Source organism: Malaclemys terrapin, chromosome 2 (genome assembly GCF_027887155.1).
Source record: "Malaclemys terrapin pileata isolate rMalTer1 chromosome 2, rMalTer1.hap1, whole genome shotgun sequence".
Taxonomy (NCBI): Eukaryota; Metazoa; Chordata; order Testudines; family Emydidae; genus Malaclemys; species Malaclemys terrapin.
Window position 1 is genome coordinate 42,412,284 of NC_071506.1, and position 19,014 is coordinate 42,431,297.

Below are 19,014 nucleotides of genomic sequence, written 5' to 3' on the forward strand. Positions count from 1 at the left end.
AACGGTGCCGTCGGTGCCGGTGGTTGAGGCGGTGCCGGCTCCGTGAGAGCTATTAAGTCTCTCGCCGCCGCGAAGGTCTCTGGAGTCGACGGGAGGCACTGTATCACCGCCGGTCTCGGTGGAGACGCTATCTGCACCGGACTCAACGGCCTCGGAGCCGGAGTCGACGGTGCTGGAGTCACCTGTTTTCGGTGCTCCACAGGCGGACGCGGCTCTACCCCCGGCACTGGGGGAGCCGGCGTCTTCGGCACGGAGGTCCCCGTCTTATGGGCTTTTTTATGCCCCGGGGATAATGACCGGCGCCGAGGCACTTGTTGTGCTTGCGGTGCCGACGAGGTCCGGTGCCGGGGAGGCTTGTCCGACGCCACTCGCGTGGTCGGCAAGGCCGGTGCCGCCGGGGCACTGCGCACCGAGGTGCTAGGTGCCGGGGCCTGACTCGTTGATGGAGCGTCCGGACTAAGTGCCGCCTCCATAAGGAATTGCCGGAGCCGAAAGTCCCGCTCCTTCTTGGTCCTTGGTCTGAAGGCCTTACAGATCTTGCACTTATCTGTTTGATGGGACTCTCCCAGGCACTTCAGACAGGAGTCGTGCGGGTCGCTCGTGGGCATAGGCTTAGCGCAGGAGGCGCACTGCTTGAAGCCGGGAGCGTTGGGCATGAGCCCGGCCCCGCGGCTGGGGGAGAAAGGGGGAGACGACCCCCTTAATCCCCTGAACTACTATAACAACCGAACAATTTTTTAAAAACTATTTAACTATTTAACTATAAACAACTAGAACTATAACTATAACTGTGAATAACTAACTAAGCTAGGGAGAGTGGAGAACAGCTATGCCGCGCTCCACAGTTCCAACGACCGTCAGGGGCGGTAAGAAGGAACTGAGGGGGCGCCGGGTCGGCTGGGGTATATATTCAGCGCCATGAAGGCGCCACTCTAGGGGGCTCCACAGCCGACCCGCCGGTGTTGCTAGGGTAGAAAATTCTCTGACGATCGTGCACGCGGCGCGCGCACACCCTAATGGAATGGATATGAGCAAGCACTCGAAGAAGAACTTAAGTTACTCGGGAGGGCTGGGGGATTTTTAAAGTAACTTTTCATGCTTAATTTAATCATCAGCAATTTAATCATTTTATTACATCAGTTTGAAAAAGATAAAGCTTGTTTGTCAAAAACACATTAATTTCCATTGTCAACTGGGCATAGAGACTACTGCTGGATCAGTGGGGGCTGGTGCACAGTGCACTTTTATCTGGTTTTTGCTATAGGTGTCAGGTAAGTACACCTCTACCTCAATAGAACACTGTCCTCGGGAGCCAAAAAAATCTTACTGCATTATAGGTGAAACCGTGTTATATTGAACTTGCTTTGATCCACCAGAGTGTGCAGCCCTGCCCACCCGGAGCACTGCTTTACTGTGTTATATCTGAATTCGTGTTATATTGGGTCGCATCATACCGAGGTAGAGGTGTAGTTACTACTCATGGCACAGGAAGTGGCTTATGTTAGCAGACAAAGAGAGACCTGAGAATCAGCAGCAGAGCGATAAACAGAAATGAAAGAGCATGAATTCAACTCAGGCACAGCTCACTACCTTCCAAGGGCTGCAATAGGTGCCACCCACAATTAAAACCCACATGTGCAATAGCTCAGGGAAGCTTCATTGGAAGAGTTGATTAGTCTCTAAGGAATTCTGAGAGGAGAGAGAATTTAAATGCTTTTTTTCAGCAGATCTGTTTTTCTAAACTTTATGCTGCTCTTACACAGACCAGAATTTTTAAAGAAAATGATCAGAGCAATTGAACTGAGTGGCTATCACATTTTTCCCATGTGTTTTCAAATGTGAGTGCTCCTTACAAGATTGTCAAATTAAAGTAAGTTGGAAATCCAAGATTTATGGTATGTCATCATCATTTATACAGTTTTGTTTTAAAGGGCAGTTTTCTTTTATGTTCTTGATTTTATTACACTGCCAGTATTGCTTATGATGTTATTGACTGTTGCCCAGGAAACCTAGAACCACCTCAAAAAGCAGTTTTGCCAGGTGATTTTCATAGGTTTTATTTGTAAAACTATAACCTACTACTGATTTGGGAGCATAGGCAGTTTTAATTTTAGTTTAACGCAAAATATCATCTTAAAAAGTTGAACTGTAAAGTTTTAACTACCTGTAAAAACACAGGGTTATATGCTGAATATCACAAAGTGTAAAGGCAGGAGGGGCATTTAATGTAAGTGATTAAAACAAAACCCTTCAAAATTTGTGGCCTGCCAACTCGTCTCCATGAAATAATCCAGCATGCATTATACTGGACATAGCACAAAGTACCATATGTGTCAAAACCAAAAGGAAGGAAACCAACAAAACCACTAGGAGAAAGGATATGGGGCTGAGGTAGGTGAGTTTTAAAAAATGGTTTTAGGGTAAACAATAACAAGCCCAAAGCTACTTAACAAGGGAACGAAAACCTATTTCTTTAAATCCCTCAAATACACCTCTACCTCGATAGAACACTGTCCTTGGGAGCCAAAAAAATCTTACCAGGTTATAAGTGAAACCGCATTATATCGAACTTGCTTTGATCCACCGGAGTGCGCAGTCCTGCTCCCCGGAGCACTGCTTTACCACATTATATCCAAATTCGTGTTATATCGGGTCGCGTTATATCGGGGTAGAGGTGTATAATTAAACTCTGTCCTTCAGAAGAATTCCATGCTGGTTGTGCAATCACTGGCATCCTGTTTGCTGGGACAGCAAACAGAGTGAGAGGCAGCTAGCTGACTGCCACTCCAACAGTCCTTAAAAATAGCTACGCTTTTGTATTGAAATTGGATGTCTTCCTTTTCAATCAGCACATAAAACGATCAGTACCTGTACTCCTAGGAACAGTCACCTCTGTAAGATGTTATGTGGCATTCAATTCTTGATCCCCCAGAAATCATGTCCCCATTTTAAGCAGACTCTGGCTTCCAGAAAGGGTATGGTGGAATGAAGATCCCTCCCTTGACCCTGCCCAGCTCATGGGAGGGAAGAGAGGGCAGAGTCTCAACCTTCCCTTTTGTCCCCCAGTAACCCATAATGGTGTATAGGGGAAGGGCTGCTCTTCAATATTTCTCCTCTACATTATGAAGGGGTCCCCAGCTTCTATTCTTCCAACTTTTTCTACCAGACCCTGTTGGGAAGTTCAGAGGGAGCCCACCCCCACCGCATTATTCTTTCCAACCTGTAGAGAAGACCTGGAGTGAAGCCTCTAGTTCTTGTTGCTGGGTGGGTCCTAGGGACCTCCATGGTTCGCTGCAAAGGTCTGAGGAAGGAGAGACTTCCTCCTAGATCAGGGTGGGCAAACTTTTTGGCCCTAGGGCCACATCTGAGTATGGAAATTGCATGGTGGGCCATGACTGCTCACAAAATTAGGGGTTGGGATGCGGGAAGGTGCTCCGGGCTGGGAGTTCAGAGGGCGGGAGAGGGAACAGGGGGTTGGGGCATGGGAGGGGGTCAAGGGTGCAGGCTCCGGGCAGTGCTTACCTCAAGCAGCCTCCAGCAGCAGCATGTCCCCCCTCTGGCTCCTACGTGGAGGCGTGGCCAGGTGGCTCTGCGTGCTGCCCAGTCCACAGATGCCGCCCCTGCAGCTCCCATTGGCTGTGGTTCCCGGCCAATGGGAGCTGCGGGGGAAGAGTGCAGAGCCCCTAGGCTGCCCCTACTGTGGGAGCCGGAGGGGGGATATGCAACTGCTTCCAGGAGCCACGTGGAGTGGAGCAAACCCCTGATCCAGCTCCCCGGCAGGAGCTCGAGGGCTTGATTAAAACGTCTGGAGGGCCAGATGCGGCCCCTGGGCTGTAGTTTAGCCACCCCTGTCCTAGATGCTCCCCTCTCTGGCTCCTGCAGGGGCACTGGGGAAGAAACTTTTTAAACTTTCTTGGTCACTTCTCCGCTTCCCACTTTAGCTCCACTGAAAGATGGTGAGGAGAAAAAACACAAAACACACTTCCCTGTCTGCTCCTTCCCTCCCCAGCTCAGTGAAGGGGTCTTGAAGGACATCAATTTCCTTCCCCTGAACGCTCTTCTACTCCCCTCTCTGGCTCCTCTATACATTTTCCAGGACAATTCTTCATAATTTAGAAATTAAGATAAATATTTTTTACTAAAGGAAAAACAGGGCAACATCAAATTAAACTTGGAAACTTTGGCAGCTTTGCTGTCACAGTGTTTGGCGAAATGGGTACCTCTGTTCCTGAGTCAAAGAAGTGAACCAACTATCAACACAGAAGTGGGACGGACTATATACTAAACCATCTGAAATGTACAAAGTAAGCTCAAAATTAGAGAAAAACATTTTCACCTCTAATCTTTCAGTTTTACAAATTTTAGGGTTTTACAAACAATAGTAACACACTCAGACAGAAATTAGATTTTTCAGTTAACAGCGTCCTTTCAGTCTCAAGAATCAAATCTTACCTCAAGGAGAAAGTCTATTTTTTCTTTGTTCGGTTTAAGAAATAGCTGGTTAAACTGAATACCAATTGCTCGACCCTGCATTACATCACAAACAGTGTTGCATGTACAGATTCTGAAACAGATTTCATCTAGAGCATCATTCCTGCATGAATACAAAAAATGCAATAAAATTACAGACCTTCTTTGACAGCCATGCAGAGGGTGTCTAGACAGGATAACAGGTAACCACCAGCATTTTAAGCACTGTGTTGTCTAACATTGCTTGGAGCATGTGTACACGATAGTGTTTAAAAATGATTATTTGTATTACAGCAGTGCCTCGGGGGTCTCAGTCCCGGATCAGGGCCTCTCCCAGCATTCTTAAGAATGCTCAAGTCTGCTCCAGTGCCATGGGCTTCAAATGGTTTGCCTGAACAGTTATGACTAGAGCAGCAGGTTTTGGGAAAGCTCTTAAAGGGCATTAAAGCTTAGAGATAAGTGAAAAAGATTTCATAGATGTTTTCGTGTCCATGTTACCCTTCTTTATAAGAAGTTCTGTCATTGTGTGACTGTAGTGAAATACATTCCTGAGGAATCATATTTATACAGAATGTTCAGTTTCTCTCATCATAAGATTGACCTTCCTCCAATTAGTTACTTGTGTCTGAATTGTTCAGACAGTTTCTGTGGAAAGCATTAACAATATAAAATTGTTTTTTTTTATTTTCAAAGAAAGATTCCTCAGTCAAGTTGACAGCAAGATCTCTTGGGGGAGGGAGTGACTTTGTTCTGTGTTTGTACACCTAGCACAGTGGGGTTCTGGTTCATTACTGGTGCTCCTAGGCATTACTGTTATGTGGCTGCGAATAAATTAAATAAATTAATTAATAGAGATATCCTATCTCCTTGAACTGGAAGGGACCTTGAAAGGTCATCCAGTTCAGCCCCCTGCCTTCACTAACAGGACCAAGTACTGATTTTGCCCCAAATCCCTAAGTGGCCCCCTCAAGGATTGAACTCACAACCCTGAGCTTAGCAGGCCAATGCTCAAACCACTGAGCTATCCCTCCCCATCCACAGTAGTTGTGCTTGCATCCCTGCGCTGCCAGGGCCGGCTCTAGGTTTTTTGACGCCCCAAGCAAAAAAAATTTTGGCTGCCCCCTGCCCCAGCCCTGGGCTCCTCACCCCGCCGCCCCAGCCCTGGGCACTCCCCCACCACGCTGCTGCCCCAGCCCTGGGCTCTCCTCCCCCTCCTTCCTTGCACCCTCCTTCCATCGCAGCCCTGGGTCACTGGTAACTCGCTCCCAGGGCAGGTCATTCAGCAGGAATTTTAGATGTGCACAGAACACAGACAGGATTGGTTCCCATATGATTATAGAACTGCAGTAAAGTGGAACAATTTTCAACTTGTGTGATTGGAGGATATCTGGATGCATATTATAAGACTGTCCTACATAAATGAGGAAAAGTTGAGGTGTCTTTATTATTCTTTTGTCCCACTCTTTTTTTCTATGGGGAATTTGCCAATGCAATATCACGGTCTTCCTTTTAAACAAACAAACAAAAAAAAGGCAACGGCTGTTGAAAATAGCAATTCCAGTCCTAATAACCACTGGGAAGCATTTCTTGCTCAATTTTATCCTACTTTTTCCTATAGCAAGTTACAGTGGATCAGTATATTTGATTTGAGAGAAATGAAGTAACAGCCACCCAAACTGAGCTTGAGCACTCCTGAATTTTGAGGTGTTCAAATCTGGAAGGCAGGTGCTGGGGGGAAGGCGCTGTGGCTCCGCAGGGGAGCACAGCAGCATGTATGCAGCAGCGTGTCTGGCGCTGCGCAAAGCCAGACATGCTAGTCTGAGTGGCACGGTAAGGGGGCTGGGGGGTTGGAGAAGGGGTAGGGGGTTCCGGTGGGGGGGGCAGTCAAGGGACAGGAAGCGGGGGGGGGGGTTGGATGGGGCGAAGATTCAGGGGGGCAGTCGGGAGCACGGAGAAGGGGGTGGTTAGATGGGTCAGGGGTTCGGGGGGGCAGTCAGGGGACAGACAGCAGTTGGATAGGCATGGGAGTCACAGGGGTTTGTCAGGGGACAGGTGGGGGGTAGGGTCCTGGGGGGGGGGGGGGTCTCAGGAGGGGGCAGTTGGGGACAAGGAGAAGGGAGGCTTAGATAGGGGGTGGGGTCCTGGGGGGCAGGGGTCACCGGGAGGGGGTGATCAGGGGATAGGGAGCAGGGGGGTTGGATGGGTTGGGGTTTCTGTGGGGGGCAGTCAGAGGAAGTGGATGGTGGCAGGGTGGGGCTACCCTCCCTCCCCGTGGAGTGTCCTATTTTTTGAATGTTAAAATATGTTATCCCTACCCTTCCCAGTGCAGCTCTCCATTCACAGCAGGCTGCAGCATGTCTCAGCTTCCTCACTTCCTCCCCCATTTTCCTGTTGGCAGTGGCCAAGGGAATGCTGGGAAATGTAGTTCTTTCCCTGCTCCAGGGCTGGCTCTATAGGCAGGGAGCTAACCAAGGAACTACAGTTCCCAGGGCTCCCTGTTGGTTCTCAGATCCCATGCTGGATCCCTGCCGCCCCTGCAAATGGGCTGCCCCAAGCACGTGCTTGCTTTGCTGGTGCCTAGAGCTGCCCCTGTGCGGTGCTGATCCGAGAACTTTGGAGTAGCGTCTGTTAGGTCTGCACATACGCTCTCTCCCCTCATGACCCGCCATGAGGCTAGTCAGCGCACAGTAATGCTAACTACTCACCCCTGCTGCGCTTTCTGGAAGAGTTCTCTCAGCACAGACTGTCTGAACTGAACAGGTAAACTGAGAGTTAGATTATCTTCAAGGAAAATCTTCACTAACTCCTAGAACACAAACAGATAAATACTGTATCAATTTCAAAAGGTATTTCTCTAATTAGACATTAATAGACGAGGCTATCAAATGTAACAGATCAAACTAAGATGTCCCCACCGCCCAACCTGCACCTAGATGAGATCTTGAAAAGCCTTTACAAACGGTTCATTAAACCTCATGCCTTCTTTAGGAAGTTTTATATCCAATTTACAGATCAGGAAACCAAAGCAGCAGTTAAAGTCACACCGTGAGTCACTAGAAAAGTTGGAAAGAGAAACTACAAGTTTTGACTGCAACATCCCTCTAATTCAGAGGTAGGCAATCTGCGGCCCAACAGGGCAAGCTGCTGGAAGGTCACCAGACCATTTGTTTACATTTGCATGGCTGCCCGCAGCTCCCAGTGGCCGGGAACGGCGAACTTCGGCCACTGGGAGCTGCGGGTAGCTGTGCAAATGTAAACAAACGGTCTGATCACCTTGCCCTGACAGGGCGCCTGCGGCCCGTGAGCTGCAGGTTGCCCACCACTGCTCTAATTCCTAGGTAACAATGCCTCCATGGCATACTACAGTTACCCTGTGAAGAGGAAGTTACTCACCTTGTGCAGTAACAATGGTTCTTCAAGATATGTCCCCCTGTGGGTGCTCCACGGTAGGTGTGCTTACGTTCCTGCGCTGCTGATCCAAGAACTTTGGAGTAGTGTCTGTTAGGTCTGCACATACGCTCTCTCTTCTCATGCCCTGCCATGAGGCTAGTCAGCGCACAGTAACCCCCCTCAGTTCCTTCTCTACCGCAAAGAGATTGACAAGAACTCTGAAGTAGAGGGGAGGAGGGTTGTCTTTGCCACTAACTGGCCCTCCTGAATAGTGGCCTTTAATTGGTCACGATGTGACACTGGCAGCTGTTCAATAAAATCATTCAGTTTTCAATAATTTATATAATCATATTTCACTGTGAGGGCTTGGCAGTTGGCAATACAGAATTGAAGCATGGTTGAGGAGTACACCTTTCTTTTGAAAAGGTCCGGGCATGTGCAGTCCCTATCACAAGGAGTGGGCCCCAGCTGGTGTTGATGGCCATGGGAGGTGACGGTACCCACTATGACAGAGTTGGGTAGAGGGCGGGAGAAGAGGAATTCAGATTCCTTAGCTGGGACATAACATTTTTTGTTCTCCCACTTGCAGGCAGGCGCTACTGATACTGGAGTTTGCCAGATGGTTCTTGCCGGGTACAAGATGGCCTCATTAATAGGATGGGCTCTATTTGAGGAAGAGAATGAATGGAGAATGTCAAGGAGATGATGATGAGTGTCATTGATTTCCTCCAGGAGTATTTGGAGAGTGTCTACAACTCTCTTTGCCAATCCTGGAAGAGACAAAAGCCGTCAGCCAGAGATGGTGGGGAACGCCTGACAGCTTCGTCCAGGGAGGAGGATATGGTCCTCGAGGTTCCTCCATGATGTCTTCTGGAGGCGCCGAAGCTCTGGATGCTGAGGCCAAGGGGGTGTGCCTTGAGGGTTCATGGGTGAGGCTTGAAGTTCGAGAGGCATGCTGGCAATATGGCACCCATGGGTCCCAATATGGCCACTGGGGTGGTGGTGACAGAGCCCAGCAGTGGTGCCCATGGGCGGCCATACCAGGATGATGATGATAGGGCAATCTGAGGGTATATTGAGTACTGTACTGAGCCTGAGAGGAGTACTGACACACCACCACCTTTGGTCACTGTCTGAACTCTCGCTAGAGTGGGGGGAGCATGCATGGCAGCAGGGATGATTCCTGTGCTAGGCAGAGGTTTGGTGTGGAGATCCCAGTACTGAGAAGCAGGGACTCCGGTTATGTCTGATACACAGAGGTACCTGGAATGGTGGAATTCTTCCAGTACTGACCAGCTCAGTGCTGATGGTGGGGTGCCGGGGATCTTGCCTGTACCGGTCGCTCTGGTGCTGGATGAGGCATTAATGACGGTACTGATACAGACTCTCATACCAGGAATGCCTTTTTAGCGGAGTGCTTACTTGTGTCCCCTGGTGCCAACCACTCAGTGCCAGTGCCCATTAGGTCTGTGGGCATGTCAACAGTACCTGCTGCTGTCAGTTTCTGAAAGCTGTGGGTACCAGACTAGGACCGTCTTGGTGCCAGAGATACAGAGCTGGATGGAGATCACATATGGCTATCTTAGGGCTCACTATGAATGCTTCCCACTCTCTTCTTTGATGACTTGAGAAGGGTCAGCAACTTGCTTCTTCGACTCACAGCTTTTAGAAATAGAGGGATTTGGGGATGACTCATGTCTGCCAGGTGACTTGTGACATGGGTACTGAGAGGGTCTGAGCACCACCTGCATGAAGATAATCTTGTCGGAGCTCTCTATCCTTATGTGACCGTGGCCTGAGTTGCTGGCAGAAACCACACTTCTGCTGGATGTGGCCTTCCCTGAGGCAGCAAACGCAATGGGAGTGCTTGTCTGTAACCAGGATTGTTTCCTTGCAAGTGAGGCACTTCTTGAAGATGGTGAACCCGGCATACCCCATAGGGTGAAAGGTCCCCAATGAGGAAAAGAAAAGCAGGGGGGGGAAATAAAATTTTTAAAAAAGGGGGGGGGGGAGGAAGAGTAAAGAAAAACCACAACTAACCATAGACATGCAAATAGAAAGTAATGATCTAGCCAGGGCAGTTGCGAAAAAAATGAGGTGGGTTAGCCCATGCGCTGAATAGCCTTGTGGCAGGGTATGGCGAGAGACCGCACATGTGCAAGCTTGAGGGACACTGCTACCAAAGTTCTCTGATCAGCAGCACAGGGACGCAAGCACACCTACGGTGGATACTACTTAAAGAAGAAATCTTAGATATGAACTCATTCAAGTCAAAAGACTCCAAATTGCTTTTCCAGTACTTTACCTGATAGTTGCCACATCTCATACAGCAATGGATTTGACTATAAGGAGTTGACTGTTGTGATGTGCTATTAGAAGATGATGTAAGAACTCCACAAGCTTGACAGTACCCAGCTAACCTCTTCTCATCTATGGTGCAATGAAGTGATGATGAACCAATCTGCAAAAATAAGAACACATCAAATTTTAGCTACCTAGATTCTATGAATAATTATGAGCTTACTTCTGAGCAACGTTGAACATTCACAACTTCTATTTTAAGGAATTATCAATATTAAATAAAAGCAAAAGAATTAAAAAAAAAAACAGTTTGTTTTTTTTATTCACATGTGCTCTTATCATTTGATTTTTCACTGACCAGCGGACAGAAATGCCAGTTTCATTATAATTTCATATTTGGATTCACAGTGAGACAGGAAAATGTTTCTAAACTGTGGAAACATTTCTATCATCTTAGATTTTTATGAAAGGTTGTTTTAGTAATATTGAAAGTTTGGTCCAAGTTGATCACTGATAAGATACACTTGCACATTGAACTAGTGCCCATTTTAATTTCCCCCTTTTGCCTCCTCCCTCCAGGACCTTAGAAGAACTACAAAACTAAATTCAAATAAATAAACCCACATCGTAAAATGAATGGAATAATAAGTTTTTAATTTAAAAAAATCAGAAGCAGGAAATGAAAGTTTTGGATTTCTACAGCAACGTTAACAACCACGTTGCACATGTATCTCCTATTCCTGTTTATCGTTCTTAAATATGTAGTTTAACATATTACCGTTACAATAGCAAAGAACACAGAGTGTGCTGTACAGCCAAGGCATTACTACTGTGGAAATCTAAACTTTTGAATTTTCTAAATGATTTTAAACTAGTATAACTTTAGCACTGTATTAACACAACTTCTACATTTAAACAACATGAGCTTTCCCTTTTTTAAAAATAAGCTTCCTCTAACTGAATGAATCAAACAAACAAGAGAAGGTGGCCGATAGAGACAACGCTTCTGTTTAAAAACAGCCACATTAATGGAGTTTACATCTTTAAAAAAGAGGTCAAAATTCTACTACTATCTGGAGTGCAACTGTAGTTTTTAAGTTGTTTTAAAGAGACAGAAGAGAAAAAATGAGTTGATAAACAAAATGTAAGTTCCAGTCTCAAGTCCTAAAAGATATCTGAAGAAAAAAAAAAATGAGTTTTTTTGTTGTTATTTTAAGTTTGTGGTTTTTGCATGAGAACAGTTTTAGCTAATTCTGGACTGAAATGCAATGATTTAGTTGAGGGAGACAACTTCTAACAATGGCATCAACCACAAGTTCTTCTCTCAACTGCTGGAAACTCTATAACCTCAATCAACTTAAAGCAAGCTCATTTAAGGTAGATAAAAACATTTTCCTCTTGTAAAAAGGCACATTTGCCACCCAGATTTCTGATGGTAAAGTACGATGAAATGATATCAGCATATACAAGGCATGGTAAAATATGCTGACAAAAGAGCGGAGCTGGATAGCCTAAGACAATTTGTGGTCTTTTCCCAGGATTCCTCCATCTCAATTCTATTTTGGTAAACAATCCAAACAAAACAAAACGCTTTACCTGAGATGGAAATTTGCCTAACAATTGCCTGTCACCTTCTCAACTACAGTAGGAAATATGCAGAACACCAAAACTTTCCTCAGAATATTTGATGCTGAAGTGAGAAAGTCCACAGGGAAATATTCTTGTATCAATGGCAGACATTATTAAGAAGCGTGGAAGTACAGGATTCTTCCCAGTAAAGTTTTGTTTTTTGAAAAGTGGTTTTATAACGCACATAAGTTTACAATGGGAAATTGTTTATCTCGAGCAAAGAAAAGTCTTCAGCAAGCACTGCCAACCCAGAGACACAGCTATAGTATTGCTGCTCACTGCAAAGTTATTTAAATCTACAGATCAATAGTTTTCCACTACAAGTTCAATGTTCCATATATATACCATACAAGATAGGCATATCAAACCAGAGAGATGACAACTGCTTTCTAAAAAAGGAGAGTTTCAACAAGTGGAGAACTTTATAAAAAACTAAGTGAGCTGTCTGTCAGATCTGCAATTACACCTAAAAGAAACCATACCTGTCAAACTCTTTTCTTTGGAGCACACATACATGTTCATTTTGAAGACGTACCATCTAAAATAAGTGTTCTTGTTCGATTTTTGAGCAAAAAATGTCATAACCTTTCTATGGCGATCTTTATACATACAGGAACATCACACTGTAACTGGAAAGATGTCCAATCCTATATTTCATCCACTGACCAGATCACCAATATTTGGAATTGTAATCTCAGAAACCTCTATAAACACACAAATTTGCAGGCCATAGGCTAGTCAGTCATGTTCAAAACTGCATAGAGGACTGCAGCCTGCAAGAGTATGAAAGGAAAGGCATATACACCATGTTCATTTCCATAGTATTTGAGTGTGTAAGAACTAAAGGGGTTTATATACTATAAAACTGGTTTTATCCAACACAGATTTGAGACACTAGTGACCAGTGGAAGTCCATTCATTTAACTTCAGGGAAACATACCTCTGAAATTGCTGAAGCTTGAGTTTAAGCACTGTGTTGGAGGAGTTTTTAGGTAGTTCTTGAAAAAATTAATCCATCTTTTAAGCTATGCTGGATTTCAAAGAGATTCAGTTTCTAGACCTCTAATGTTTGAACATAATGTATGATCAAGCTTACCTTTGAAATCAATTCTTTTGTTCTAAAAAACTTCTCCTTGGCATTTTCATAAACAGCTGCATTTGTGGAGCCTTGCTGGAAGTAGACTGCCCCCAAATCATAACAGACCTGCAACGATCATTATTTGATACCAAACAGTAAGTTAAGTTAAAAAATAAGCAAACACATTTTAAGGTAAGTGTTTCAGGTTGATATTTTTATACATATTTTAAACTAATCCCACTTCTTCTATTTAATTTGTTGATATGTTGTTTAAGTTTTCCTATATCCTTCATTTGTTTTCTATCTTTTTATACTGCGAGCTCGTCAGAACAGGAAATGTAGCTTATTATGTGTTTGTATAGCCTGTGCATTTCTGTAGAAAACAATAGGATTCTATTTAGAGTTGTCAAGCGATTAAAAAAATTAATCGTGATTAATTGCACGATTAATTGTGCTGTTAAACAATATAGAATACCATTTATTTAAATATTTGTTGATGTTTTCTAAATTTCAAACATACTGATTTCAATTACAACACAGAATACAAAGTGTGCATTGCTCACTTTATATTTATTTTTGATTATAAATATTTGCACTGTAAAAAACAAAAGAAACCGTATTTTTCAATTCACCTAGTACAAGTACGATAGTGCAATCTCTTTATCATGAAAGTTGAACTTATAAATGTAGAATTATGTAAAAAGAAAAAAAACATGCATTCAAAAACAAAACAATGTAAAGTTTTTAAACCTACAAGTCCACTCAGTCCTACCTCTTGTTCAGCCAATCACTCAGACATTTGCAGGAGATAACGCTGCCTGCTTCTTGTTTACAATGTCACCTGAAAGTGAGAACAGGCGTTTGCATGGCACTGTTGTAACCAGCGTCGCAAGATATTTACGTGCCAGATGTGCTAAAGATTCCTATGTCCCTTCATGCTTCAACCACCATTCCAGAGGACATGCGTCCATACTGATGACGGGTTCTGCTCAATAATGATCCAAAGCAGTGCGGACTAACGCCTGTTCATTTTCATCACCTGAGTCAGATGCCACCAGCAGAAGGCTGATTTTCCTTTTTGGTGGTTCGGGTTCTGTAGTTTCCGCATCGGAGTATTTTGGCTCCTGAGGACCGCGTTATATCGGGGTAGAGGTGTATTTGAAAATGTAGAAAAACATCCAAAAATATTTATTAAATTTCAAATGGTATTCTATTGTTTAACAGTGCGATTAAAACTGCAATTAATTGCAATTAACTATTTCAATGGTGATTAATTTTTTTGAGTTAATCACGTGATTTAACTGCAATTAAGTGATAGCCCTAATTCTATTATAACTTTCCATGTCAACATCAAGGCTCACGTCCTCTCCTTCTCTTTTCTCTGAAGAAAAAAAAAGGGGGGTTATGAGGGAAAGCATGAAAAACAGTAGGTCTACACGCTGAAACAGCTTTAATGTATTTTAAAAAACTGAAGCAACAAATCTTATTTGGATTAATTGAGGACAAAAAGTTCAAATTGTAGAATGTTCTAATAAAAAGTTGCAAGCTTTTAATTTAGTACTTAATGTACCTGGCATTGCATTTCCTCAGTACTGATTTTCAATCCAGCTGTGGAACTCTCCGTTTCTCCATTCACCATACCGGGCTCCATGGCTAATAAATCCAGAGTTCTTATAGTGTGGACATAAAGATCTTTGTTTAATTTAAGTGCTGCTTCTAGCACCAGGATGGAATCAGCAGCCTGCTCTTTCAGCTAAAATAATTTAAGTGCATTTTAAAAATCAAGTTATTCTCTAATCAAGTTTAGTTTAAATTCACATATTAAAACAAACAAAAACCATCATACTCCTTACCTGTGTTACAGATATCCTATTATTAAAATGTCAATTGTAAAAGTCTAATGTAGCATCTGATCCTGCATTTCTTGTGCATCCAAAATTCCCACAGAAGTCAATGAGAGTTTTTGGCACTCACTGAATGCATGGTTGGATCCTTACTTTTCACCATCTATGACCTTCATTTTTATATTTTGTTCAAGTTGTACAGTAGAAAAACTTCTTTTTTCTTTCTGTCAATTTCTTTTTGTCAGCTTCACTTCCTGATTTTAGTCAGTTTCCAGTGTATTAGCAAGTTACAATGGTTGGGTTGTAGACACCTCATCTGAATGTTTCACTTATTAAAAATAAACTGTTTCCATTTGAATTTTTTTAAAAAAAAGAAAGCAAAGGTAAAATAGCCTTTTTTAGTCCTAAATTCTGAGATATCTTATTTTTACAAATCTCAATTTTTGGCAAATTTTCACATAGGATCTTTTTCAAAATAAGGTTTCCTGAAGAATTAAAAAATAGTGAGACTTATCAGAAAGCTTAAATAGGACAGGCGAATTATTTTAATTTCCTGTTCAAAATTATTTACATTTGCAGCACTGTATACATAATTATGTCAGTAAATAAAAATTGTGCAGTTTGTCTAAGAGACACTATAGAAATTGGCTTTTTAAAAGCATTTTCCCATATCTGGAAAAAAGTCATGAAAAATAATGGAAACAAACCACAGAATAAATCAGTTCAACATAGTAATGCAAAGTTTTCATTTTATTTTAAAAAAGTTTTCATAGCAATAAATTCAACTATGTCAACTATCACAAATTTGGAGAGTACTCCTCCTACCCTTCTACTCCCCACAAAAAGTAGAACACATTATGCACCACTGGACTGACAGTTGAAAGCTAGATATATGAAGCATGTGAGTGATGAATTCTAAAAAAAGAACCCACAGCTTAAAAGTTCCGTATATACTCATTCATTAGCCCATTCATTTATAAGCTGACCCCCCAAGATGGTTAGGTAAAAATAGCAAAAACTGTATGACCCTTTCAAAAGCCAACCCTATATTTCAGAGGTTGGAAAACTTTGGCTCCTGGCCCATCAGGGTAAGCCGGCGGATTGGGACGTTTTGTTTACTTGGAGCGTCTGCAGGCACAGAGACCCTCAGCTCCCAGTGTCCGCGGTTTGCCGTTCCCAGCCGATGGGAGCTGTGGGAAATGGCGCCACTTCCCGCAGCTCCCATCGGCTGGGAACGGCAAACCGCGGACACTGGGAACTGAGGGGCTCTGTGCCTGCAGACGCTCCAAGTAAATAAAATGTTTTGACCCGCCAGCAGCTTACCCTGACGGGCTGGGAGCCAAAGTTTGCCGACCCCTGCTATGTATTAAAAGCTGGCATCACAAGAAACACTCAAAAGTTTTGCTAGAATTATTTTAATGTAATCTAACGAAAAACCTGTTATAATAATAACTGAACAAATATGTATTCACCTTCAAAATTACAGTCAATATTTAAAATCAGTAAATGGATATTTAAAACAAGTAACTTAGAACAATACGAGACTTTAAAAAGTCTTAAAATCCTTCAAGATCTGAATCAGTCTCTGATTCACCAAACAGTTAATTAAACTCTGCTTCAGTCACAGCTGCACCTGCATTGTCATCGTAGATGTCAGGAGTGTTGTCTTCAGAGTCAGATTCTTTCTTCTCATCAGGCTCTGTTGTGTCATCATCAAATACGGCATCATCTTCTGACCCGTCGAGTGCATTGCTGATACAGCATTTCTTAAATGATTCTTCTACCATTTCAGAGGGAATGGACATCCACACGTCCTTGATTCACTGGGGCGACCAGACTGATTTCGGGCTTCATAAGATTCCCGCCTTTTGTCAACTTCGCCATGCCTGAGCACATCCATGCAGACCACATTTTGCGTAGCCTGTCTTTAAAGGGTTTGTTCAGGCAGACATCAAGTGGTTGTAGAACTGAAGTTAAGCCTCCACGTATTACAACCAAAGTAGTTTTCATAATTTTGGCCACATTTTTCACTCATCCGTCTTGTGTGCCCTGAACATGTCCCAAACAAGCATAGCAGGTTTCTTGAAAAGTGCTCCTGGTCTCTTATTCCACACTTTTTCCAGCCATTCCATAGTCCCACTTTCATCCATCCATCCCTTTTCGTGTGCACGTACGATGACACCAGCAAGAAATTTCATGTTTTTAGGCAAGGTTTTTCTTCTAAAAATAACAACAGGAGGGAGCTTTGATCCATTTGCCAAACATGATAAAACCACCGTAAAATGGATTTTTTCACGGACAGTTGTTTTAATTAAAACTGTTTTTTCACCAACACCAGTTATCATTCTGTTGCTCAGGAGATCGAATGTCATTGGTGTTTCGTCACAAATAGGAAACATGGACAATTCAAATGCATATTCCTTTTGATATTTTATAAGCCTTTGGAAAGATTCGATTTTTTCTTCCAGATCTATAGGCAGCTTTTGCACTATCTTTGTTCGCTGACAAAGACAGAGACCATGAGGGTTCATGAAGCGAGTACATCAACCCGCTGATGCGACAAGCACTGACGGCTTTACTGACTTGTATGTCATCTTTTGACATTTGCAGAGCACGCAGACGAATTCCAGTTCTAGTGAAATGTACCCATTTTGTCGACATCAACAACCCAATTATTGAGAGCTTTCTCTAGCTCAGGAAATGAAGTGCAACTCGTTGGACATTTTTTCTTGCTTCTTGGCATGTCTTTTAGTGTTTTATTTTTTTGCCATTCTCTTACTTGCTTCTCATTGATACAGAATTCACGAGCAGCAGCACAATTATTGTTTGCTTCTGCATATTCAACAACTTCAAGTTCGAACGCTGCATGATAAGAAGACCTTTTTCTTTTGATTTCACCGTTGTTCATTTTAAATACTATTATGAAAATAGATTATTATTATTGTAGTTATAGATTTTGTAGGACTTTATATAGGAATGTCACCTGTTTTATCACTGTCAAATTATTATTGCTCTTCGTTTATTTCAAAGCAGCCCTGTAGATTGGCATGTCTGTAGGGATAACCGGCTACTTCAATTTTATTAGAGATTCCTCGATTCTGCAAGTTATATTTTCATATTGGCTCAAGACTTATGAGGTCCATTTCAAGCCAATCTAGTCCACTAAACAAAGCCTTTGAAACTTTAAAAGGCTGCAGTATTGACATCAATAAATGGGTCAGCAAACTTTGGCTCCCAGCCTGTCAGGGTAAGCCACTGGCGGGACGTTTTGTTTACCTGGCGCGCCACTTCCCACAGCTCCCATTGGCTGGGAACGGCGAACCACAGCTACAGGGAGCTGAGGGGCTCCATGCCTGCAGACGCTCCAGGTAAACAACAATGTATTAGATATTTAATTCAATGATTCCATAGAGTTTAAAATCATCAAATTTTGGTGTAGAGCCGTTTATAAGCTGACCCCCGCTCTTTGATGCGTCACTTTTTTACCAAAAATATTCGAGTTATGAACAAGTATATATGGTAGGTAATGTATCTATTTTCCTTTTTGCTGCCATTCAATTTCAAAGCATAAGCATTCAGTCATGTAATTATCACTCTCACATAACTACACCCCCTCTATGTTTACTCTATATGTTTGAGCACAAAAAGACTGCCATAAAGAACGTTTTCACTACACAAAGCAAGTTTTTTTACATTATCCAGAGATCAGTATCCATTATAAAAGTAGTGGAATAATAAAACAGAAAAACCCAGATATACAAATAAGTGAAAAAGCTTATTAACCAACATGATATCTTGTAAAAGACTGAAGTTAAATACTCTGATGCAAAATATATATTTTAAATTGCACCTCTACTAGTTAAACCCTTTGGTACACTCACATCTATGTCTGAAATCTAAACGAAAATAAAGGAAAAACACTCACCACTTTTAAAATATTTTCTGTAAGTTCCTTTTCCTGCTGTATCTGATTCATTCTGACGAAAAAAAAATATATATTTTTAGATGGCAGGTCACAATCCCAATGATAGGAGAAAACAACAACTACGTTAACTAGAAATGTAGTCCAATCCCCTAAACACCTACAGTACCTTTGCACTTCACAATTAATAAATATGCTTTTGCAGGAACTGATGAATTGTTATTTTTAAATGATTGGGTATTTTAACTGATTTCTCCATAGAGAATCTTCCCATTAATATCAGTTTAGTCTCAGAGACAGACATAGGAGGTTTTAAAAAAAAATCTAATATATGCATATAATGAGGATTTGGGGGGAGGGATAGCTCAGTGGTTTGAGCA

At 42.8% G+C, this 19,014-nt stretch overlaps 1 protein-coding gene across 1 annotated transcript in view; it reads right to left on the minus strand.

Annotated features, from left to right (window-relative positions):
* Positions 1–19,014, minus strand: part of INTS8 (integrator complex subunit 8) — a 72,862-nt gene that overhangs the window by 42,208 nt on the left and 11,640 nt on the right. The window contains exons 5-10 of the mRNA XM_054017349.1: positions 18,638–18,689; positions 14,439–14,621; positions 12,887–12,994; positions 10,166–10,321; positions 7,176–7,276; positions 4,453–4,594 (exon numbers count right to left, since the gene is read on the minus strand). Coding sequence (XP_053873324.1) covers positions 4,453–4,594; positions 7,176–7,276; positions 10,166–10,321; positions 12,887–12,994; positions 14,439–14,621; positions 18,638–18,689 — 742 coding nt within the window. The remainder of the gene's footprint in view (positions 1–4,452; positions 4,595–7,175; positions 7,277–10,165; positions 10,322–12,886; positions 12,995–14,438; positions 14,622–18,637; positions 18,690–19,014) is intronic.